The sequence below is a fragment of the Zymoseptoria tritici genome, chromosome 9, assembly GCF_000219625.1.
Source record: "Zymoseptoria tritici IPO323 chromosome 9, whole genome shotgun sequence".
Taxonomy (NCBI): domain Eukaryota; kingdom Fungi; phylum Ascomycota; class Dothideomycetes; order Mycosphaerellales; family Mycosphaerellaceae; genus Zymoseptoria; species Zymoseptoria tritici.
Genome location: NC_018210.1, coordinates 1,809,047 through 1,829,923, shown reverse-complemented (window position 1 = coordinate 1,829,923; position 20,877 = coordinate 1,809,047). Strand labels below are relative to the sequence as shown.

General features: G+C 52.9%; 5 protein-coding genes across 5 annotated transcripts; 3 read left to right on the top strand and 2 right to left on the bottom strand.

The window, feature by feature from the left end:
- Positions 1–291: 291 nt before the first annotated feature.
- ARP2406 (actin-related protein, ARP3 class) lies at positions 292–2,015 on the top strand (the record flags this gene model as incomplete). Its single annotated transcript, XM_003849545.1, has 4 exons — positions 292–408; positions 473–720; positions 783–829; positions 884–2,015. The coding sequence occupies 4 exons, from the start codon at positions 374–376 to the stop codon at positions 1,874–1,876; spliced, it is 1,323 nt and encodes a 440-aa protein (XP_003849593.1).
- A 4,827-nt stretch (positions 2,016–6,842) lies between these two features.
- MYCGRDRAFT_82218 (uncharacterized protein) lies at positions 6,843–9,175 on the top strand (the record flags this gene model as incomplete). The annotated part of the gene is made up of 1 exon (XM_003849546.1): positions 6,843–9,175. The coding sequence occupies one exon, from the start codon at positions 8,001–8,003 to the stop codon at positions 9,000–9,002; it is 1,002 nt and encodes a 333-aa protein (XP_003849594.1).
- A 931-nt stretch (positions 9,176–10,106) lies between these two features.
- Positions 10,107–13,126, top strand: MYCGRDRAFT_47902 (uncharacterized protein; the record flags this gene model as incomplete). The annotated part of the gene is made up of 2 exons (XM_003849547.1): positions 10,107–11,425; positions 11,476–13,126. 2 exons carry the CDS (start codon positions 10,107–10,109, stop codon positions 13,124–13,126), a joined length of 2,970 nt encoding a protein of 989 aa, XP_003849595.1.
- Positions 13,127–16,818: 3,692 nt separating this feature from the next.
- Positions 16,819–17,805, bottom strand: MYCGRDRAFT_95938 (uncharacterized protein; the record flags this gene model as incomplete). The annotated part of the gene is made up of 1 exon (XM_003849476.1): positions 16,819–17,805. The coding sequence occupies one exon, from the start codon at positions 17,803–17,805 to the stop codon at positions 16,819–16,821; it is 987 nt and encodes a 328-aa protein (XP_003849524.1).
- Positions 17,806–19,472: 1,667 nt separating this feature from the next.
- MYCGRDRAFT_47567 (uncharacterized protein) lies at positions 19,473–20,330 on the bottom strand (the record flags this gene model as incomplete). The annotated part of the gene is made up of 1 exon (XM_003849475.1): positions 19,473–20,330. One exon carries the CDS (start codon positions 20,328–20,330, stop codon positions 19,473–19,475), a length of 858 nt encoding a protein of 285 aa, XP_003849523.1.
- Between the last annotated feature and the right edge of the window lie 547 nt (positions 20,331–20,877).

The following is a 20,877-nucleotide window of genomic DNA, read 5'->3' as shown; positions in this document are numbered from 1 at the left end:
GAAGCGAACCTCTCGTCTTGAACACCATCTTATCAATTTCTGCAGCACTCCATCCACCCATTCGCATCTTCAACTTCATTCACGGGCTCCCTGTCCACACGTGAGAGCAATACCCGAGATCAACGATAAGGGTGAGAAACAAGACGAAGTGAAGTCGAAGAGGTGGAAACATTGAAACATTGGCTTGGCACCGCCTCGCGGCGATCGCGGGGCTCATTCCGTTCGCCTACGCAACTCCAGTCGCTTGGACGAAGGCCGCCATCATTCGCTTCCTCTCAGGTACCACGACCACTACCACAGCTTGCGACTCCCTTCAGGACTCTCTCATACCACGATCAACTCGACCTCGCATTTGCGAGAAACCTCCACCGCCATGGCGAACCAAACACCAGCCGTTGTCATGGACAAGTGAGTGCCCTCTCCGCCAACTCCCAACATCTACGACATTCGAGCATAATTGACACAACTGCAGCGGTACTGGATACTCAAAATTGGGATTCGCTGGCAATGACTCTCCTTCCTTCGTCTTTCCCACTGCGATTGCGACCAAAGGCCCTTCAGCAGGAGGTGGATCAGGATCAGGCAGACCGGCCGTTGCGAACAAGCCGTCCTTCTTGACCGGAGGAGCAGGCCCAGGTGGACATCTATCGGCGAAGAGAGGCACAGAAGATTTGGACTTCTTCATTGGAGATGAGGCTCTTGCGGCTTCTGCTGGTCCCGGTATGTGGCATTGGACAATGTGGGGGTAGTTGGAAGGACAATCATGCTGATACGGGTCACAGGTTACGGATTGCATTATCCCATCCGACATGGGCAGATCGAGAACTGGGTAAGAACAAGAGCCTTGGTATATCTGCCCATGGTTTACTAACATCCTGTGCAGGACCACATGGAGCGTTTCTGGTCCAACAGCATCTTCAAATACCTCCGAGTCGAGCCCGAAGATCACCACTTCCTCCTGACCGAGCCTCCACTCAACCCTCCTGAGAACCGCGAAAACACCGCCGAGATCATGTTCGAATCGTTCAACTGCGCTGGACTATACATTGCCGTGCAGGCCGTTCTTGCTTTGGCAGCTTCGTGGACATCTTCCAAGGTGCAGGACCGGTCACTCACAGGTACTGTGATCGACTCTGGCGAGGGTGTGACACATGTTATTCCTGTCGCTGAGGGATACGTCATTGGAAGCAGTATTAAGAGCATACCAATTGCTGGAAGAGACATCACCTACTTTGTACAATCGCTTCTCCGCGATCGAGGAGAGCCCGACAGCAGCTTGAAGACGGCCGAGAGGATAAAGGAAGAATTTTGCTACGTCTGCCCGGATATTGTCAAGGAGTTTGCTCGTTTCGATCGAGAACCTGAAGACCGCTTCAAGAAGTACGACGTTAGGCAGCCGGGTGGACGCAGCGTGACCGTGGATGTCGGATACGAGCGCTTCCTGGCACCCGAGATCTTCTTCAACCCGGAAATCTACAGCTCCGACTTCCTGACACCTCTTCCGAACATCGTCGACACCGTCATCCAGACGTCGCCTATTGACGTGCGGAGAGGACTGTACAAGAACATTGTGCTTTCTGGAGGTTCGACTTTGTACAATCAGTTTGGACGACGATTACAACGAGATATCCGTCATCTGGTTGATGCTAGGATTGCGGCTTCAGAAGCTCGCGCAGGCAACGCGGCAAAGAGTGGTGGACTTGAGGTCCAAGTCATCACCCACAAACGTCAACGCCACGGTCCATGGTTTGGAGGTTCGCTGCTCGGGCAGACACCAGAGTTCAAGAGCTACTGTCACACAAAAGCGGAGTACGATGAGATTGGACCCAGTATCGTCAGGAGATTTGCATTGCTGGGAGGTCCGGGCAGTACGTGAGGGAGGGAATGATGAAAGGACTCCAACGATCGCGAACGGAGTCAGATCGACGATGGCGCAGGTAAAAGCAGTTGCAGACCAAGAGAATAGAGACGACACGTGTAGGGCTCCGGCTTTTTCCCTACTTTACCAGAAATGCAAACACCCTTTCCACAGCCGCTTGGCGCTTGTTATGTTTTCCATGACTGGCTACAAGGTGGGATGGTCGATCTGCCATGCGAGCCCGGTTGAGTGGTAAAGTAGCCGCGAACATCGCAGGAATGGAGGAGTGCAGGTCAATATCGTGAAGTCGGTCGATCGTTGCCATCGGAGTAATCGCATAGAAAGCGTTCGCCTTACGGCTTTGCGGTGAGGAGAGATATATTTGATGTCCAGCGTGTTGAAATACGGTGGCTGGCAATGGCTGGCTAGCTCCAAATGGTGTTTATCAGGATATCTCACTCTCAGTTGGTAGTTAGTTCCTTCAATCAATCACTTGACAAGACATCCTTTCAACAGGTTATGAGCCCGGCTTTGCGCCGCCGTCTTCATTCTTCATTGCATTTCCGCTCCGCACTCACGGTGCTATACCACACACGACCGAAACGAATGAAGACACCAAGACAAGAAAGGATTTCATACCTCGGCTAAGCGGATGCTCCCGCAAGCCCTTCAAAACAAGATGGCTGGAATTACCTGCCACCTTTCAAAATTCGATGGCTGGAAGAAAAACTTCTTCACGCTAAACCACCAGACACCTTAATTACCAACCTCCTTCTTTTCGAGATATTACGCTAACGATGGACAGTCAAGAGAATACAAGTATCGAGAGTACTTACTCGAAAAAGAGAAGATACTACAGTCAACTTGTATCCTTCTTCGATACCTTCCAAACCTCCGAAACCCCTCGAACCCATCGTTACCTCCTTAGGAGCCGCACTCTCCTCAAGAAGTCCATTATCGAACGACGCCTCTCAAGAGCCTCTTTCCCATACCTTTTCGAGACTATCGAGACCGAGAACAAGGACATCCGTCGACTCGATTCCCGCACCGTCGCACCGATTCCTTTCACCTTCGAAAGCGACTACGAACCAGAACCACCTCGAAAACGGAAGAAAAACAGGCAATCTCGCTCTCCGTTACCACGAGCAGTCGCGCTTGATATCCCTGATCCTCCATCTCCACACCTTCGAGAACTGTTTGGACTCGTGCCATTAACACCACCGCCGTTACTTCTCCGGGTTGACCGACATCGCGGACAAGAACAACACCTTTGCTTTTCACGAGCATCTTCAGATCCGCCCTGTCCCGGATACGATCTGCCAATCCACGAGAACCGGAAAATACTTAGAAGACAATCAACACCTCCAAAGTCTCTTCCACTCGTGCGACCATGTCTTCCGAGAAAGCAGTAACCCTGTCAGTCCCGGTCCTCGAGACCCAGAAGGACTGGGAGGTCTGGAGCGACAAGATTCGAAATCAACTCGCAACGCACGGCTTCTCGGCCATGATTAAAACAAAGGATCCTGTCAACCCAGAAGGCGAACTTCACTACGACCCTGCCGATTGGACGAAGTACGTACGCGAATTTAGAGACAAGCAAGAAAGAGCGCTCGGAGTCATCAAAGATAAGTGCTGCTACAACGCAAAAGACCTTATTAAGGAATGTACTACACCACTCGACGCGCTGGAGATCCTCGAGAAGAACTACTCTCTTTCCGGAGACGGCGAATTCAAGACTCTAATCGAGGAATGGAATCAACTTACCATCCAATCCGAAGGAGTGAACGCCTACGGTTCTGAGGTAAGACGCCTTTGGAACCGCTTTACCCAGATCCACTCGAAGGTTACGCAAGACGAATGCTTCGCCGTAATGAAGTTCATTACTGGCCTTTCCTCCGAGTTCGACATGTGGCAAACGACCTTCATGCAGACGCACAACATACTCCCGAAGACAACTGGGGGAGTTACGGTGCAAGTTACTCTTGCGGACGCTATCGCTGACGCAGAGCGTTTCCATCACATTCAGAAGGCATCTTCTGAATCGCACATGTTCGCCGGACGAAGGCCAAAGGCACAACCACATCAGCCTCGGGAGAAGTGCAAGCACTGCAAACGCCCTCACCGCGGTGAGTGCTTTTCTCTTAACCCGAGCAAGGCGCCTGAATGGTGGAAAGAACGAGAGTCAAAGAAGCGAAAGGTCAGCGACGACGACGAGACAACATTCTTCTCTTCCGAAACAAAGAAGAAAACAGTGCAACACGTGGCTATCTCGGACGATAGCGCCTTTAACGTCGCCTCTCGCTCTGGAGAAACGATGACTTTCCACAAAGGAAGGAGCCTCTTCGACACGTGGATCATCGACTCCGGCGCCTCTTCTCACCTAATCGGCCGCCGCGATGTCTTTACCTCTTTCAAGGAAATCCATGGACATACCTCTCGCGGCATTGGCGGCAACTCCGTCAATCCTATCGGCATTGGCACTATTCAAATTCCGGCTCGCGTCGATGGAAAGCTTCACAAATTGAACATTACAAATGTGAAGTATTCCCCGAATGCCGGTGTTAACCTGCTCTCCCTCGACCAAATCTGGTCTCAATTTGACCAGGTTATACCCTCAACTACCGGTCTCTCGTTTGTAAAGGGAAATAAGGCTTTCCGAACCCAATTCGAGGAAGGACTGCTTATCCTCGACACGATGCCAACGCCACAGGACGACCTTTGCATGGCCGCATACGAAGTCGAGGACGGATGGGCCTCACTCTGGCACGAACGCCTCGGTCACCTAGGTGAACAAAACGTCCGCAGGCTAAAGAAGATGGTAGACGGCATGGACGCTCACACTCTCGATGGCCAATGCATCTGCGAAGCGTGCGTTATGGGTCGTTTCCACGCAAAACCTCACCGAGGGCACATCAAACGCGGAAAGCAAAAGCTCGACCTTCTCCACATGGACTCAAAATACGGCCCAAAGGAGACTCGAGGATACGACGGTTCTCGCTTCTGGCTCACAATCGTGGACGACAGCACAACAAATACTGACTGCTTAGTGTACAAGCATGTCCGTGACGTTGTCGACCTCGTACGCCACTACCTCGACCATCATGAAACGCCTGTGTTCAAATGCCGGCGGATTCGCCTCGACCAAGGCAGTGAATTCATTACAAACGACTTCAAAAATCTCTGCTATGATCGAGGAATTGAACTCGAATTCACAAGCACCGAGCAAAGTCAATCAAATGGGGTTGCCGAAGTCGTTAACAAAATCATCCTCGAGAAATTGGAGCCTACGCTGTACGCGGGCAAACTCGAGCTGAAATGGTGGCCCGCCGTCGTCGAAGCAATGGCCTACCTGCGCAACCGGTGCCCGAACAGCCGACTCGATATTACCGCACACGAGGCATGGACAGGCGAACGCCCTGACATCTCTAACATTCGCAAGATCGGCTCAAAAGCCTATGTCCTGAAAAAGGAGCCAAAGGACAAACGCCCCGGGTACGTTCACCGCGCTGACATCGGTAAACTGCTCGGATTCAAGGGAAACAAGCAATACCTTGTCATCTGCCCAAACTGGAAGGAGCCACGCTGGGTGTACAACGTGATCTTTAAAGAACACAGAAAGCACATCCGCGAGGAAACCGACAGTAGCGACAGCGACAGCGAAGACGAGCCACCGTCTAAGAGGCGTAACGTTAGACTCCTTGGTCCGATTCGCCGATCGGCAAAAGACTCACGGCATAACGCTTCAGGGGGAGAATTGGATAGTGAAGCATCAAGCAGTGACTCCGACATCGAAATAGTCAGTCCTTCTCGCTCGCCAACGCCTCCACCGCCTCCTCGAACGCCAACTCCGCCTCCTCGAACGCCAACTCCGCCTCCTCGAACGCCAACTCCGCCTCCTCGAACGCCAACGCCTCCGCCTGACGAACGCCCTCAAGACGAGACCATCCCAGACGGATACAGAGAGAAACGCCAGCGAAGGCCGAACTCGTTGTTTCCAGAAACCGACTACGCACTGATCGCCAAACAAGACGCGGAAACCGAGAGCCGCCTCGCAAGTCACCGAGACAACCTCTTTGTTACATTGAACGCTCAAAGCAATCCGCTCGCCAAAGCACTCTCCGAATTCCCGGAAATACAAGCTATTCTGATGTTCTCTTTTATCGCCACCGCCGCCGCTGCAACGGAACCGTCTGAACCTCGGACTGTCTACCAAGCAAAGGCTGATACAATGTGGTCCGAATGGAAGGACGCTATGTTAGAAGAAGTAAAATCACTTCGGAAGAACAAGACATGGAGATTGAAGAAACGAGCGGAAGTTTTAAGAAACGGCAAGAAGGTTTTACCCGGCAGATGGGTCTTCAAATTGAAAAGGGGACCGAACGGCGAGATACTTAAATACAAGGCACGCTGGGTCGTCAAAGGCTACGCACAGGAAGAAGGCTCCGACTACACCGAGACATTCGCCTCGGTCGTAAAGCCAATGAGCTACAAGGCCCTGTTTGCTATCGCCGCCGCTCTCGACCTGGAAATCGAACAGATGGATGTTAAGACCGCCTTCCTCTACGGACTTATCTAGGAAACTGTGTACGTCGAACAACCCCATGAATTCGAAGAAGGGAGTGACAACGTCTGTCTGCTCGATCGCGCGCTCTACGGCCTTAAACAGTCGCCTCGCACCTGGTACAACACCCTAACCTCTTACCTTAATAAGATCGGATTCAAGCCCCTCGTTGCCGACATTAGCGTATTCTTCCGAGGACACACCTTCATCGCTGTCTACGTTGACGATCTACTTATCGTTGGGCCAAAGAAACTGGAGATTCAAGAGATTAAGAACCAGCTGTCGGAGCGTTTCGAAATGTCCGACCTCGGCCCTTGCGCATACTACCTTGGAATGACTGTTCGCCGCGACCGCGTTAACCGGAAGATCTTCCTCGGCTAGAGAGCCTACGTCGAGAAATTCCTTCAACAACACGGTGTATGGGAAGAGAAAATCTACACAACACCGATGGACTCGGCGTCCAAAATCGAGCTAGCAAAAGAAGGCTACATCGCCCTAGACGAACTCCGCAAGAAGTATCAGTCTGCCGTTGGATTATTGATGTACGCCATGCTAGGCACACGACCAGACATCGCATTCTCCGTATCTGTTGTCAGCCGATTCTGCGCTAACCCTACGGAAGAACATTGGAAGCTCGTTAAGAGAATCATGTGCTACTTGAGAGCCACAGTCGATTTCGAACTGGTGTTCCAAGGAGACTTGAAGGACCTTAGCGGCTACACTGACTCCGACTGGGCGCAAGACCCCGAGACACGCCGCTCTACGTCCGGCTGGGTGTTCAGCCTAGGTAGCGGAGCTATCTCTTGGTCGTCAAAACGACAGACGAGAGTGGCGTTGTCGACGGTTGAAGCAGAATACATGGGACAAACATAGGCGGCGAAAGAAGCTATCTGGCTAAAGACGCTCCTCGATCAACTCCTTCCCGAAGGAAATCATGGACCGCAAGCAACGATCATCCACTGCGATAACCAAGGTGCAATGGCGCTCGCTAAGAACCCTACCTTTCACTCGCGGTCAAAGCACTTCAGCGTTGACACGCACTTTATTCGCGAACGAGTGCAAGAAGGGGACATCGAGCTGCACTGGGTTGAAACCGAGAAGATGATCGCCGATGGCCTGACAAAACCTCTCGCTAACAAACAGTTCCATGCGTTCAGAAGGGCGCTCGGACTAGCACTCCCCTCCCACGTTGAAACTCCCCGGTGGCTACAGTCGATGACTGATCAAAAGAAGAACCGGACCAAGGAGCCTAACAACGAGGGGGAGTGATCTACCAACAGGCAGATCGCCGCTGGATCTCGTGCCAAGACCACGACAGCGACATGACTACTGGCAAGGCCTATTTTCTTGATTATCGAGGACGCACAGAGCATACACGCCTACGGTATACGGAAGTTTGAAGACACTTTCACCGGAGTCTGATCGAGATATCGCCGTCGCTGTCAAATCCCTGCCTGAGTTTCGCAGTCATGTGACTCTCGGCGCTGACCTCAGCGATGAAGTATAAGGATTTTTCTGACTTCAGGGCCAAACCTGCTTCCTTTCTCGAACATCCGATTCCAAGACCTTCCGATATCAGCTATGGAAGACTTCCCTTTCCACCAAAACCACATGCGTGGAACCGAGTCTGGATTTGAGCTCACAGAGAACGAATTTGGCCGCCCTACCTTGGTGAGAATTGATTCAGACTGGTCACCTCTACTGTCTGATACCGCCGACTTCCTGACTACTGCCGCTGGCCGAGTCCTTCGCCAAAGGATCGAAAAGAGACGTCCACTCCTTCCGGAAGACCTTGGAGGCGTCGATCTTAGCGTTCTGAGCAAGAGCACTCTAGAGTCGATCTACCGAGACCACTTCACCGCTACCGAAAAGCTTCAAGACTGCAAGGAGATGAACAACATGCTCAAGGCTTTCGATACTCAAACGACTGAGAAGTATGGCATCCTTAGGCCATACATTCATCCAAAGACCCTTTGTTGTGTTACCGACCAGGAACGGGTTAACTGGGCGTCCGCATACGACGACGTCGCAGACACCGACATCTTCTCTGCTTTCTCAAAAACTCCCAAGACTCGAAGCAGCGAAGACGACGAGCACACGGCCAAGACCTGGATTGCTATCGTCAAAAGTCCACAAGTGAACTGGGTTAATAACCCGCGCTGGAAGGACTTTCCATGGCACCTTTGGGCTTTTGCAATCGTCGGTGGACCTACAGCTCATGGGAAATACCTGTTTATCTACGACTGCGATTCCGGTCCACTGCTGGAGCGACACCAAACCGTTAAGCTTAAGGACCTTCACGGATCAATCGTCAAATGGTACAAGCTGATCATCAAGCGCTGGCAAATCAAGAAGGTCTTTATGGGAAACATTCACGACGACTTCATCTCAGACACTATGGAATACAAGCAGTATTCGGACACTTCTATTGAAGTCGACGAGAACCACTGCATCGGCCACACCATGAGATGGGTTCACAAGATGAGTTGGATTAAGGATAAGCCCTTCGAAGAAGAAGACCTGAAGGAGCCGCGCTGGGAATCGTTTGTTGAGATGGAATACCTTAGCAAGAACTACACTTGATCAAGAGCTGGTACTCTTCCCTCACGAAAGGGTTTGACGAGGCCAGCATGGAACAGCCAACGAGGGGGAGTGTTGAAATACGGTGGCTGGCAATGGCTGGCTAGCTCCAAATGGTGTTTATCAGGATATCTCACTCTCAGTTGGTAGTTAGTTCCTTCAATCAATCACTTGACAAGACATCCTTTCAACACAGCGTCTTTGCCATGATCAAGAATTGCTCGCAACTCCGAGATTTTGCTTCGGAAGAGGGATAGACCAATGCCGGCCCCCGAACATATGCTGCCTGCCTCCGCCCCTGTCGAGAGCCGAACCATGGTGCCGGAAGAGCGCGGCATGCTTGTTTGGGCGTAAAGCACACGGCGCTTCTTCGCCCGGATCGGCTGAGAGGCATACTGGCTCACTTGTGTAGACTTGCAGGAAGGAACGACCATGTCGTCCATGACGTGTAATAGTTTGAGAACATTATCCTGGAAGATGGAGAAGCTCGGCGTCGTCTCGGCTAGCAAAGAAGCCGAACTCAGTCCGTCCCGTCAATGCCGAGCAGCTATCGACGGGAGTTTGGTTGCAACGGGACCTTGCAGCATACTACTACATACCTTAGTCGCTCTTGCTTTTCAATCTACCATTGCTGATCACTCCTTCCTCCTATCATTTCGAATCTGGAGTTTCTTGATTTCGAGACAAGTTGTTCACAAGACGGTGCAAGAGATAGACATCCCGGCTTCCACTATCCGGACCGAACCAAAGACCCGACATTGCCGACGACACCGGAGTTCCGCGAGCTCTCCACATTGCACGGCGACTTCCTTGCCCACCACAGCTTCTTCGTGCCCTCCTCACAACTCGGGCAATCACTCCTTCTTCCGCTCGTTCTGACCCGACCGTTTCTTCGCTTCGCCGATATCCACCACGCCCTCACCAACCATCCCGAACCCCACAATCCCGCCCACCGTGGAGCAACAAGACGCCCGTTTGGCCGACTCACTTCTGGAAACCTTCCAAGCTCCCGAGAGCCCTCTCAAGCCTACAGCCACCATCGACAAGAACACTGGCTCACAACCATCCGCTACTGCCGGGCCATCGCCCAGGCAGACACAAGCCCGAATGCGCTCCAGCATCGCCTGCATCCGCTGCCGCCGATCAAAAGTAAAATGCGTCAACAGCGGCGTGGGAACAACATGTCGCGCATGTGAGAACTCGGGCCGAGAATGCACATATCCGTCACCCGTGACGAGTGGTGGTGGTGGGAGTCGGCGGCGGGATAGCTTGCCGAGCCGGACAGATGCATATGGAGATGTCGAGAGACGGCAGAGGCCGAGAAAGAGCACGCAGACGTTTGCTGCGAATCCCATGTCGGCTTCAAGGGAGAGTCCTAGGCCGAGACTGGATGCGTTGGATTCGAGATTGCTTACGCCGACGGTGTGGCAGGAGCTGTTTGATATCTTTCAGACGCATTACTCTGCGGACCTTCCGTTTTTGCACCCGCCGACGTTTTTGAAGCCGTTGAGGAGTGCTCATCAGCAGAGTATGCATCCGTCTTCAGGCGAGCCAACAAGTCCGAGACCACCGGCATCGACGGAGTTCCTCATGGCTTTTCTGGCATTGACTGCTCGTTTCCATCCAAAGCTTGTTGCACATCACTCGCCACCCACATCAACTCGACCCAGCAATCCACTGATAGCTTCCGAGTACTATGCTGCTGCCGCGAACGAGCGTGTGGCAAATCTTTGGATGGACAACAAAGGTCACGACATCGAGCGAACACAGGCGATATTGATGCTGGGACTGCACGAGTGGGGTATGTGTAGAGGTGCGAAGGCGTGGTTGGCGATTGGTACGGCCATCCGAGCTGCTCAGGCGATGGGTCTGCAATACGAATTGGACCTGGATGATGAACCGATGTCTCGCTCGTTGGCATTGAATGGCGAAGCTGAGCGGATGGGCGTCGATTCGAGTCGCAAAGGCTCGTCAGCAGAGGCGATGGGCGAAGATGCGTTCATCCAGCAGGAAATCCGACGACGAACGTTTTGGAGTTGCTACATAATGGATCGTTATCTCAGCAGTGGGAAGTATCGACCGCAAATGCTTCACGCAAGAGAGCTTCGCATTCAGCTACCCGCCAGTGAACGATCTTTTCTTTTTGCCGAGAAAGTGCGTACTCTCATGTTGGGAGAGGAAGACAAGACCACTGCCGGTACTGGAAGGGCAGAAGTTCAGCACCATCGTCAGCAGTCGGTGATGCGTGGCACATCAACACCGGAGCCGAGTGCAGCATCCTCACCGCAGAAACAGTCTCAGCAGGAGACGGAAGAGGAAAAGGGGCGTCTCGAGACTGGAGCGGATGAGGGCCTGGTCAGCCGATACGTGAAGATTCTTGAAATCTACGGCAAGGTGATCAAATGGTCCTGCTCTGGAGGGAGGAGGTGAGTCGTGCAGTTCGCAAATGAATAACTGACTATGCTGACTCAATCAGGACTGAAGAGCATCCGCCTTGGGATCCGCGCTCAGAATTTTATAAGTTACGTCGACAGTGCTCGGAGTTCAAGACCAGTCTTCCACGGCAGAATGGTCTCACAGCACAGAACACTCAGGCACACATCAGCTTGAAAACATCGACACCTTACACACTCGTGCATACTGTCTATCTGCTATGCCAAATCATGCTCCATCGCGAGTATGTGCCCTTCATACCGATCCGCTGCTCAAAACCCGAAGGCCCTTTGGATGCACCCACATTTCCTCCGGATAAGTTCCAGATCCCACCAGGCTTTTGGGAGGAAAGCGCCCGCGACTGTTTTCGGTCGGCTCGCGAGATCATGGATCTTGTCAGAACTTGCCAGGAGTGGAACGCTCTTGTCGAAACGCCGATTGTCGGATTTGCCATATATACCGTTGCGTTTGTTGGAGTCTACTGCATCAACTTCCCTTGGATGGATCCTGCCGGCTACATGTGTACCCGACCGGAATCTTCTGACACGCCGTCGAACTCGAAACAGAGCGAAAGCAAAGGTTTCGAAGCTGCACGCAAGGCCTTGGAGATGATTGGGCAGATGCGGTCCAAACTACAGATGGCTGATGGCTGGTTCAAGACCATCAATCGCATGCATAAATACTTCCGAAAGCTGAAGAGCGATTACCGGAAGTCTGCCCAGGCGATGGAGAGCTCGTCGGAAGGCGACAGTCCCGTCAGCACTCGGCATCTCAGTCTTCGTGAAGGAGGCACTGGTGGCGGTCTGGATGAGTTCAAGCTGCTTGAGCGGACATTACACGAATTTGGAAATCTCGAGGATGAGGACGTCGAGATGACAGATGGTCACGGCAATGACTCCAGACCTCTTGACGCGGTCTACGACGATAGCAGCGCCGGATCTACCGTTAAGAGTGAAGAGCCCGGCGATCGCGTTGCACCGGCCAGTGGACCGACCAGGCCCGACAGTGGCGCTTGGAGTGCCATTAATGCGGCGCCGAGCGCTTCCGCTGGTGCCGCGAGTACAGCAGCACAGGTCAATGGCCATTTCCGAAGTTATGAATCTTACCCGCAGCAGCACCAGCAACATTCACAAAGCCCATCACAACCATCACACCATTACGCTCAACAGATTAACGGTTTCCGGCCGTCATTCTCCGAAACACCTTCAGGAGCGCCTCCGAGTCTCACCTCGACATCCGCTACTGGCACGACTCCTGGATCGCAGCCTTCTCCACCCTTCGACCGCCATCAACCAACATCATACGGCACTTGGCAGGCTCAAAACACCTCCTACTCCATGCAGCCGCCACCATCAAACCCATACACCAACGGAATCAGCCATCACGCGCAGCACCATTCCGCAACACCCGTAGGAATGAGCCACTCCCTCTACCCAACTCCATCTCACTCCGTCCATCCCTCGCAACAAATGCAACATCCTCCACCGCATGGTCTTCCTCAGCAGCAAGCTTGGGATCCCACGACCAAGGAAGCTTGGCTGAATAGTATCGATACACGCTTGGGTGGTGATGATATTGCTGCTTTTGTTGATGGAGGGGAGTTTGCGGATTGGGCGAATTTGGCGGCTACGCAGGGGTTTGGTGGGGGGTGGTTGAGTACTGTTTGGGGAGGTGGTGGTGGGGGAGGAGGGTGAGTGGTGGTGGGGATGAGTGGACGGTTGGGTTGGAGGGGAGGGGAGAGTGGAGGGGTGGAGAAGAGGGTGTGGGAGTATTGGCTGCTGTGGAGACTACGCGGCATATGGTACCATGCATTCAGGCGAAGGTGCGAGGAAAGCATGGCTCACGCTGATGTATGCGCATACGAGCGAGTAACGGATATCTATGGCTTATGATGGCAATGATATGATGTACAACACAACTCACAGTTGAGTATTGTCAACCTGATCATCGACTTGATGCATCCTAATGATGACGAACAGGCACAAGCTTGACAGTACGTGAACGCACTTCACTTCGATTTTAAGGTTTTGAGCTTAGGGCTGATTACCCAAAGTGGCAGGTGCGTGTTCTTCGGCGCTGCGAGGCAATATCGGCTTCAATCGTATCCAACGCCCTTGTTGAAAGAAAGCTCCGTTGAGTCCCTCGGTTGTTTAACGATTGTTTGGACACGAGATCGTCGACAAACACCGCTGTGGCTACGACGCCTCACGACTCTACGCCACTGCCAAGCTTCGTCTCCCACTTTGAGAATGCGGTGTCGGTAGAGCCTCTCTTCTTCATCTTGTCGACTTGGGTGAAGTTTACGATACGCTTCATATCGCACGACATCATGGAAAACTCGCCGCCCAAGGCCAAGGTCTTCCTCCATTCATTACTGCCAGATCACGTATTGCTATCGAGATATGGCTCCAACAAAACTGCAGCAATAATCACCGAGCAATCTACCAAGGCGATGCCGTCAACGTCATCTTGCACATCTGGTCCTGAAGACTATACTCCTGCACAACGTGCCATACTCGGAGGAGATGAAGTAGAAGAACTGTCTCACGACACTTCATACCGCTCGTCCGCGCTTCACGAAGGAGAGCCCGAGCCGTCACTTGGTAACAACATCTCCAACAACAGTGGAAGATGGCATGGATCTCCACCTCGAAAGCTCGGGTACAAGATTCCGCAGCGACGCTCGGCGCTCACACCCGATGAAAGCTCGAATAAAGAGGAAGCGAAGGCCAGATTTCTGACCACGGTCATGCATGCCGTCGAGGACTACGTTCAGCAAGAATACCCTGGTAGCATCAAGGATCTCGTTAAGGAGGTCATGGACCCTTACGCGGCAGACTTCGACCAGAAAGTCGGACAAGCACGAGAGCTGATCGATAAGCTTGTGGTGCTCCACGGCCGCATTGTGACGATGGTTGAAGACCAGAAGAAGCAGCTGATCGCTTCTTCAAAGCAGCCTGCTGCCGGCACTGAGGATCTCACCGAGCTGAAGAAGCATGTCGGCGTCATGAAGAAGCAAGTCAACGGCATCGAAGAGGCTGTGGATCTTGGATTTATAGCTATCGAGAAAGACTCTGAGTTGCATTCGAAAGCCTCAACCAAGCTTGAGTGTCGCTTGGTGGCGCTGGAGAACTCGGACGGCGGGCACAATAGTGCTGGGCATGATTCTTCTGTTGGAACGCTCATGGCTTCGTATGCCGGTGTCGTGGAGAAAACCATCAAGCTCGAGGACACCGTCATCGCTCTCGACGCAACTGTCGCTACTCTCAAGCAGGAGATCGTCGAGCAGCAGGATACCTTCGCCAACATCAAGCGGACCCTTGCCGAACAGCAGGCCATCATTGATGGACTGGTCAATCATGCTCGAGATCAGCAAACGATTATCGACGGGCACACGGCGACGCTCAAAGATCATCAGCCTGTCATCGATCGAACGAGAAAAGCGCTCCACATTCCAGCACGAGGATCCACTTGAGACCGCTCTGACGGATGTGCCTTCTTTCTCCACAAATCTCCGCAACTCTGGTGTTTATCACACCTCTTGGGCGTCCTTTACGCCTCGCAACTTCAGGTGTCAATTGCACCTTTCGGGTGTCCTTTACGCCTCGCAAATGTTGGGCGTCCTTACGCCTCGCAACTTCCGGTGTTTATTACACTTCTTGGGCATCAATTATGCCTCGCAAGGTGTCTTTTGCACTTATTGGGCGTTCTCTATGCCTCGCATCTTCAGGCCTCACCTCTAGGCATCCTCTGTGCCTCGCATCACTTACACTTCTAGGCATCGTCTGTGTCTCGCAACTTGTCACTTACACTTCTAGGCATCATTTGTGTCTCGCAATCCCGGAGTCCTTTACACCGGTTGGACATCATTTGTGTCTCGCAGCTCATTCATTGGGCGTCACTTGTGCCTAGAATTATGATTGTCCTTTGCATCCGCACTAATGTACTCCAGGTACCGCATTGGCGTCTCTTACGCCTCGTATACTGGGTGCCATTTACACCTCGCCTTTGAGATTATTGTCCTTTATGACAGATCTTCTTGCATTTGCTCGCCGAGCCAGCGGAGGGCCAGCAACAGCAGAGGGCGGCCTTCGGGTTGGTCGACGGATCCGATGCGAAGCGACCGAGGAGTGAAGGATGGAGGAGAGATGGGTGGGGCGAGCAGAGAATGAAATGTGGACATGAGATGTACCTCGGACTACTGCACTTCACGTACCGCAGAGGCATCTTGTATGCCTCGCAATTTGGATGGCATTTTTACCTCGCACAGCGGATCAAGCCCTTGGCTTGAAGCTCGAGTTTTGCTCGGCCATGGTATCTGGCCTTTCTTTCAGATGCCGACGAACCGTGCAAGCAGGATCGAGACTAGTCTTCTGGGGAGCGGTTAATACGCGGAGATAGTACAGAGCGGAACAGGTCGTATTCGAAGACAAGAGAAGGCACTTTGCTCGTCAGAAATCTTGGTTCTTAGTTGTCCTCGCTCTCACGGCTCCAGTCCGCCGATACGAATTCCATCTTAACTCCTGCCCCCATCAGACGTCTCTCTGGTCTTCGGCCGGCCTCATTTGTGCTGATCCTTCTCATAAATCTGCGTGCTTCGTCAAACTTGACCTGTCGCCTTGCGGGTCGGGATCGACGTCGAATACATGGAATAGAACGCCAGTGGAGAGTGGAAAGAGGTGTAGCCCGCTGAATGCATCAAATTTGTCTTCAGGGTTGACTTTGCATCATCATGTCCGCGCTCGGTATTCCATCCATGTGAACTGCCTCTTTCTCCTGCAGACATCAACTTTTCCCAGCGAAGATCCACATCTGATCTTTTCATGACCCCAATCGCGCTCTTCAACTCTGGTCATCGACTCCATCTCCTTCAGCTTTCTGCTCCAGCTATCCGTTTGGACACCGATCAAAGGTCTGATTTCTGTCACAGTTGCTGAGCACCCGCACCCATATAGTATGCCAGACGAGGAAACGTTGTGACCGGGCGTAAACTGACCGACAGGAGTTCGAGCGTTGAGTGAACGACAAGAGTTCGATCGTTGAGTGAACGACAAGAGTTCGATCGTTGAGTGAACGATATGAGTGCGGTGGTCGAGTGGACGACAAGAGTGCGATCGTCGAGAGGACGACGAGAGTGCGGCCGTCAAGAGGACGACATATTTGCTGCACTGTTCACGGTCTTGATGCGATTGCACAGGCCAAGGGCCGTCGAGTGGACGACGTGGTGTTTGTATCGACGGAATGTTTCAGATCCAGGCGATGTAGCACGTCGCAGGGTCGATTGGTCTTACAATAATGAGTGCTCTTGGTTAGCTGCATCAAGGTAGGCAGCGTCGTACCATAGGCCAATGTGGGCCAATTCACGGATTGTCGATGAAGGCAGACTTCAGCTTTCAGGGTTCACGGGCTTCCGCTCCGCCTCCTTTGTGTCGGCCGTCTTCGCTTTGGCTTTGGCGTCGATGAAGTCCGCGATCTCCGCAGCAGTTGCCCACCTCGATGGCGAGCTAGTACGCAGCACCGAGGAGAAATCGGACCTGGGCGCAGCAGTTGTGGAACCGAGCAAGGTATGGCAGCCCTTCGCTGCGGCCAAATTGCCAGGCGGCGCAGCTCGAGGCTGAGACTGAAGAGGAATGGAAGGCGTCTCTTGCGGTTGTGGCTGTTGTTGCTGAAGAGGGCTTTCTTCCGCCGATGCACTCTGACCGCTGGAACGTGGAGCTGAGGATGCAGGTGCCGTGATCGAGGCCGTCGTAATCTGTTTGGGGGTAGGTGGTGGTGCCACCCACGCGGATTTGTTTCCTTGTTGATCAACGAGAATGTATCTGCCAATCCGGGCGTTCCAGTAGCACCACTTACGAACGTCGTGCTGGAACATCCAGGTACGGTTCTTGTCCTTGAGATGTTGTGGTAATGGCCACGACGTAGGCTCACCCGTTGTGGCGATGTCGAGTTGGTTGTCTTGATCCCGTTGGATTTGTTGATCGTGTTGATTTTGTTGATCCTGCTGATCTGACCCGTTCGTACCGCTCATCGTTTTCATGCTCTTGCGCCGGTGATTCCCATCGGAATGCATTAGAGGTGGCGATGATTCAGAATGAGATCTCTTGCGCTGCGCAGCTTGCGTCAAAGATGGAGCGGCTGAAGATGAAGGCGCAACTTTCTTTGACGGTGGTGGCGCCGGATGCGAGAACCTCTGACCGTCGAATCTCACCGAGATGTACTTGGAATTCTTGAAGTCGTAGTAGAACCACATCTTGTTGGGGTAATGATATGACCACACTTCCCCGTTGTTTTTGACATCATCTGGGAGCTGCCAGGTCGGTTGTTCTGGTTTGGCTTGAGATTGCTCGGCTCGTTTGTTCGTCTTGTTCGCCATGTGTGTCTTTCCTCGCAGATGAATTTCTTCGGCCATGTTTTATGGTGGCGAAGATGTAGGATCAGCAGGATGTGTGAAGCGAAGCGGTGCAAGAAAGTACAAACAACACCTCGAACAAAAACACTGCCAAGACCGGAGCGAATTCGCGACTGTTCGCTAGCCTCGAAGCAATTGGCGAGGAGCGCGGTCGTGTTTCCTTCACAACACATCACTCATCACGCACACATCGCAATGGCACCGCCTCGGCCTGAAGTGGTCGAAGAGAATCCACCATCGACCATATGGTGCAAACACTGCGCAAGAGCAGACAACAAAGATTGTGACTTGATCAAAGGCTCACCATGTTCGGCGTGTGCAGCATATGAGACCCCACGGATATGCATGCCAGCAGACGTCTTCGACAAGCCGTCCTGTAGACCATCGCAGCGACGAAGCTCCACAGCTCCACCTCTCGATCTGGAATTGGACTCCGATGGGGACCTGCCAGAAGGCGAAATGTTTGCTGCTGGTGAATGGCGATGCCAACGGCGTTATGACTGCAATTGGCTCACTTCATGCTGATGGAAGGTATTACTCCTTCCGCGGCGAGGACCGTGGTCGGGATGCGGAACCAACCGTCGGTCGCACAGAGGCCACTGCGCAGACTGTCGCCGAAATCCGCAATAGCACAGGTGGGATCGCACTCCACGAACACGACCAAGAGCAGAATACGAACGTGGAACCATCCTTGGACTCCAGTATGGTCAGAACAATTCCCGGGTTTCGTCCGGAACACGACAATCGCGGTGCACTCTAGTCCCACCGATAGAAGATCATGGCAAGACGAGTGTCGGCAACTTCACGCTCATACCTCGCCTTTCTGGCCAAGGTAGATCACTGTGCTTGCACGTCCTCGCTCCGATGTGGCAAGTCCTCGATAACACAGGCGTATCTCTACGACCGCAGACTGCCATTCCGGCCTCCTCAAGATGGACTCCAGTCCGTCCATCACCCCTTCAGGCTGTATTCCAGCCTTTCCAAGCTGCACGTCAGATCTGTCCTTCAAGCTGCACATCAGTCCTCCTTTCAAGCTGTGTACCAGGTGTCTCGTCAAGCTGTACAACAGTCTTACTCTCAGGCTGCACAACAGTCTTCCTCTCAGGCTGCACAACAGTCTGCCTCTCAGGCTGCATAACAGTCTTCCTCTCAGGCTGCACAACAGTCTTCTTCTTGGGCTGCACAACGGTTTTCCTTCAAGCTGTTCACCAAGTGTCCTTCAAGCTATTCACCAGTTTTCTCTCCAAGCTGTGGGACAGTCCTGATCTCAGGCTGCACACCGGTCTTCCTCAAAGCTGTGCACCAGCTTTCGCTCCAAGCCGTGCACCAGCTTTCTCTTCAAGCTGTGCACCAGTTTTCTATTCAAGCTGTACAACAGGTTTTCCCCCGAGCTAAATGCTAGTTTGCTTCAGACCACGCGCCGGCTTTGCCATTGCAGCGTCAGAATGTCGTTCACAGCATCGCAAGCCTCTTTCTCGGAGCGAGGGAAGGCTCTCACGGAAAGCGATGGAGCAACGGACTCGAAGCGGCGGTGGTGGTCGAAATTGCACGCGGGAAGCGATGAATTCGGAACAAGTGTAGTCAGAGTGATGGGTATGCCTTCGCACCACCAAACTGTGTCAGGTTTCTGCTCAGAGCTCCGCGTTCACACTCTCGTCCGACTCCTGATGCTGCTTCACGCCAAACGTTTCTCCAGTCTTCAACCACTCAGCCTCGTCAGCAGTATTCTGTCGTCCCAAGGCCTCGTTCCGATGAGGAAATCGTTTAAAGCGAGAGACAATGTCAAGATGGGACTTCGCGGGAGCGAACGACTTCTCCGCGGACGCCGCTGCAGCATTATCACCAGCGATCACTGCTTCTTCATGACACTTCTCCATCGACCTCAGCGCCATCTGCTGTGACTCCAAATGCTCTGCATGCATCAGAGGCATGCCAAGCCAAGAGACCGTGACCGGATTCCCTCGAAAGTACGACTGCTGGAACAGACCTGGCTCGGCCGCGAGTCGACTACGCAACAAACTCCAAGACAGACGGTCGTAGTGCCCGTAGACGAGCTGTAGTCCTGCCGGATCACGGTGTACATGCCGTGGCATCTGATCAAGCAGCAGCACCAGCGAGAGCAGAGTCTCTGCTGCTTTGTCCTCGCCTCCACTTTTCTGTGCGGCCTCGACTTCGTCTACAAATGGCTTCGACAGCTCCGATGCATGCTTAAGCTCCTCATCATAAGACTTGAAGTCGGGCAATTTCAGGTTCTCCGGGCCAATGGCTCGCAGAGCAGATCCAAACTTCTGACGGCACTCATTGTCCATTGCTTGCGACTCTTCTGAGCTGCGGCCCTTGCCCCACCAGCGTTTCATGCTCTCTTCATTGCTTGCTTTGGAGCCTGCCGGTATGTCTTGGAACCAGAACGTGCGCAGCGAGGAGTACAGAGTGTCGTTGAAGATCGACCTGTCGAGGGCGAATGCCTGTGGTGATACGGCTGAGGACATCGTCGACATGGCCCTGGTGGTGGATGAGAAGGCGCTGATGGTGAGAGCGCGGGAGAATAGGCGAGTGTAAAGCATTGAGATGTGTAATGTTAGTTATTGTATGCGGAAGCGTGCATGGTCTGCACACCTCATGCTAGGTCTTGGTTGAGGTGACGTTGATCCTCATGGCCGTGGCTGCAGCTCACCTCCATCTCATGCCGGGAATCTCCACGCACAATCATTGTACAATAACACCAGTTCAGCACAGAACGCGAAGTCGCTCATGTGGACGTATTGGACGAGAACGCTCAACCATACCTCTATTGCCAGTGCCATCGGCGAAGTCGCAGGGATGTGAGATGCGGGAAAGAGCCGGGACTGTACTCCCTTCTACTCACAGCACCAATACGCACTCTTCGACACAACGACGACCTCCTCTGCCGATTTCATCTATTCCATTGATCGCACGCTGGGACTTGCTTTCGAAGGCTTCTGATGCTGCCTGACATTTGAGCCTTACAAGAGAACGAAAAATATTGTCAAGCCCGTCTAAGTACCTAGGTATACA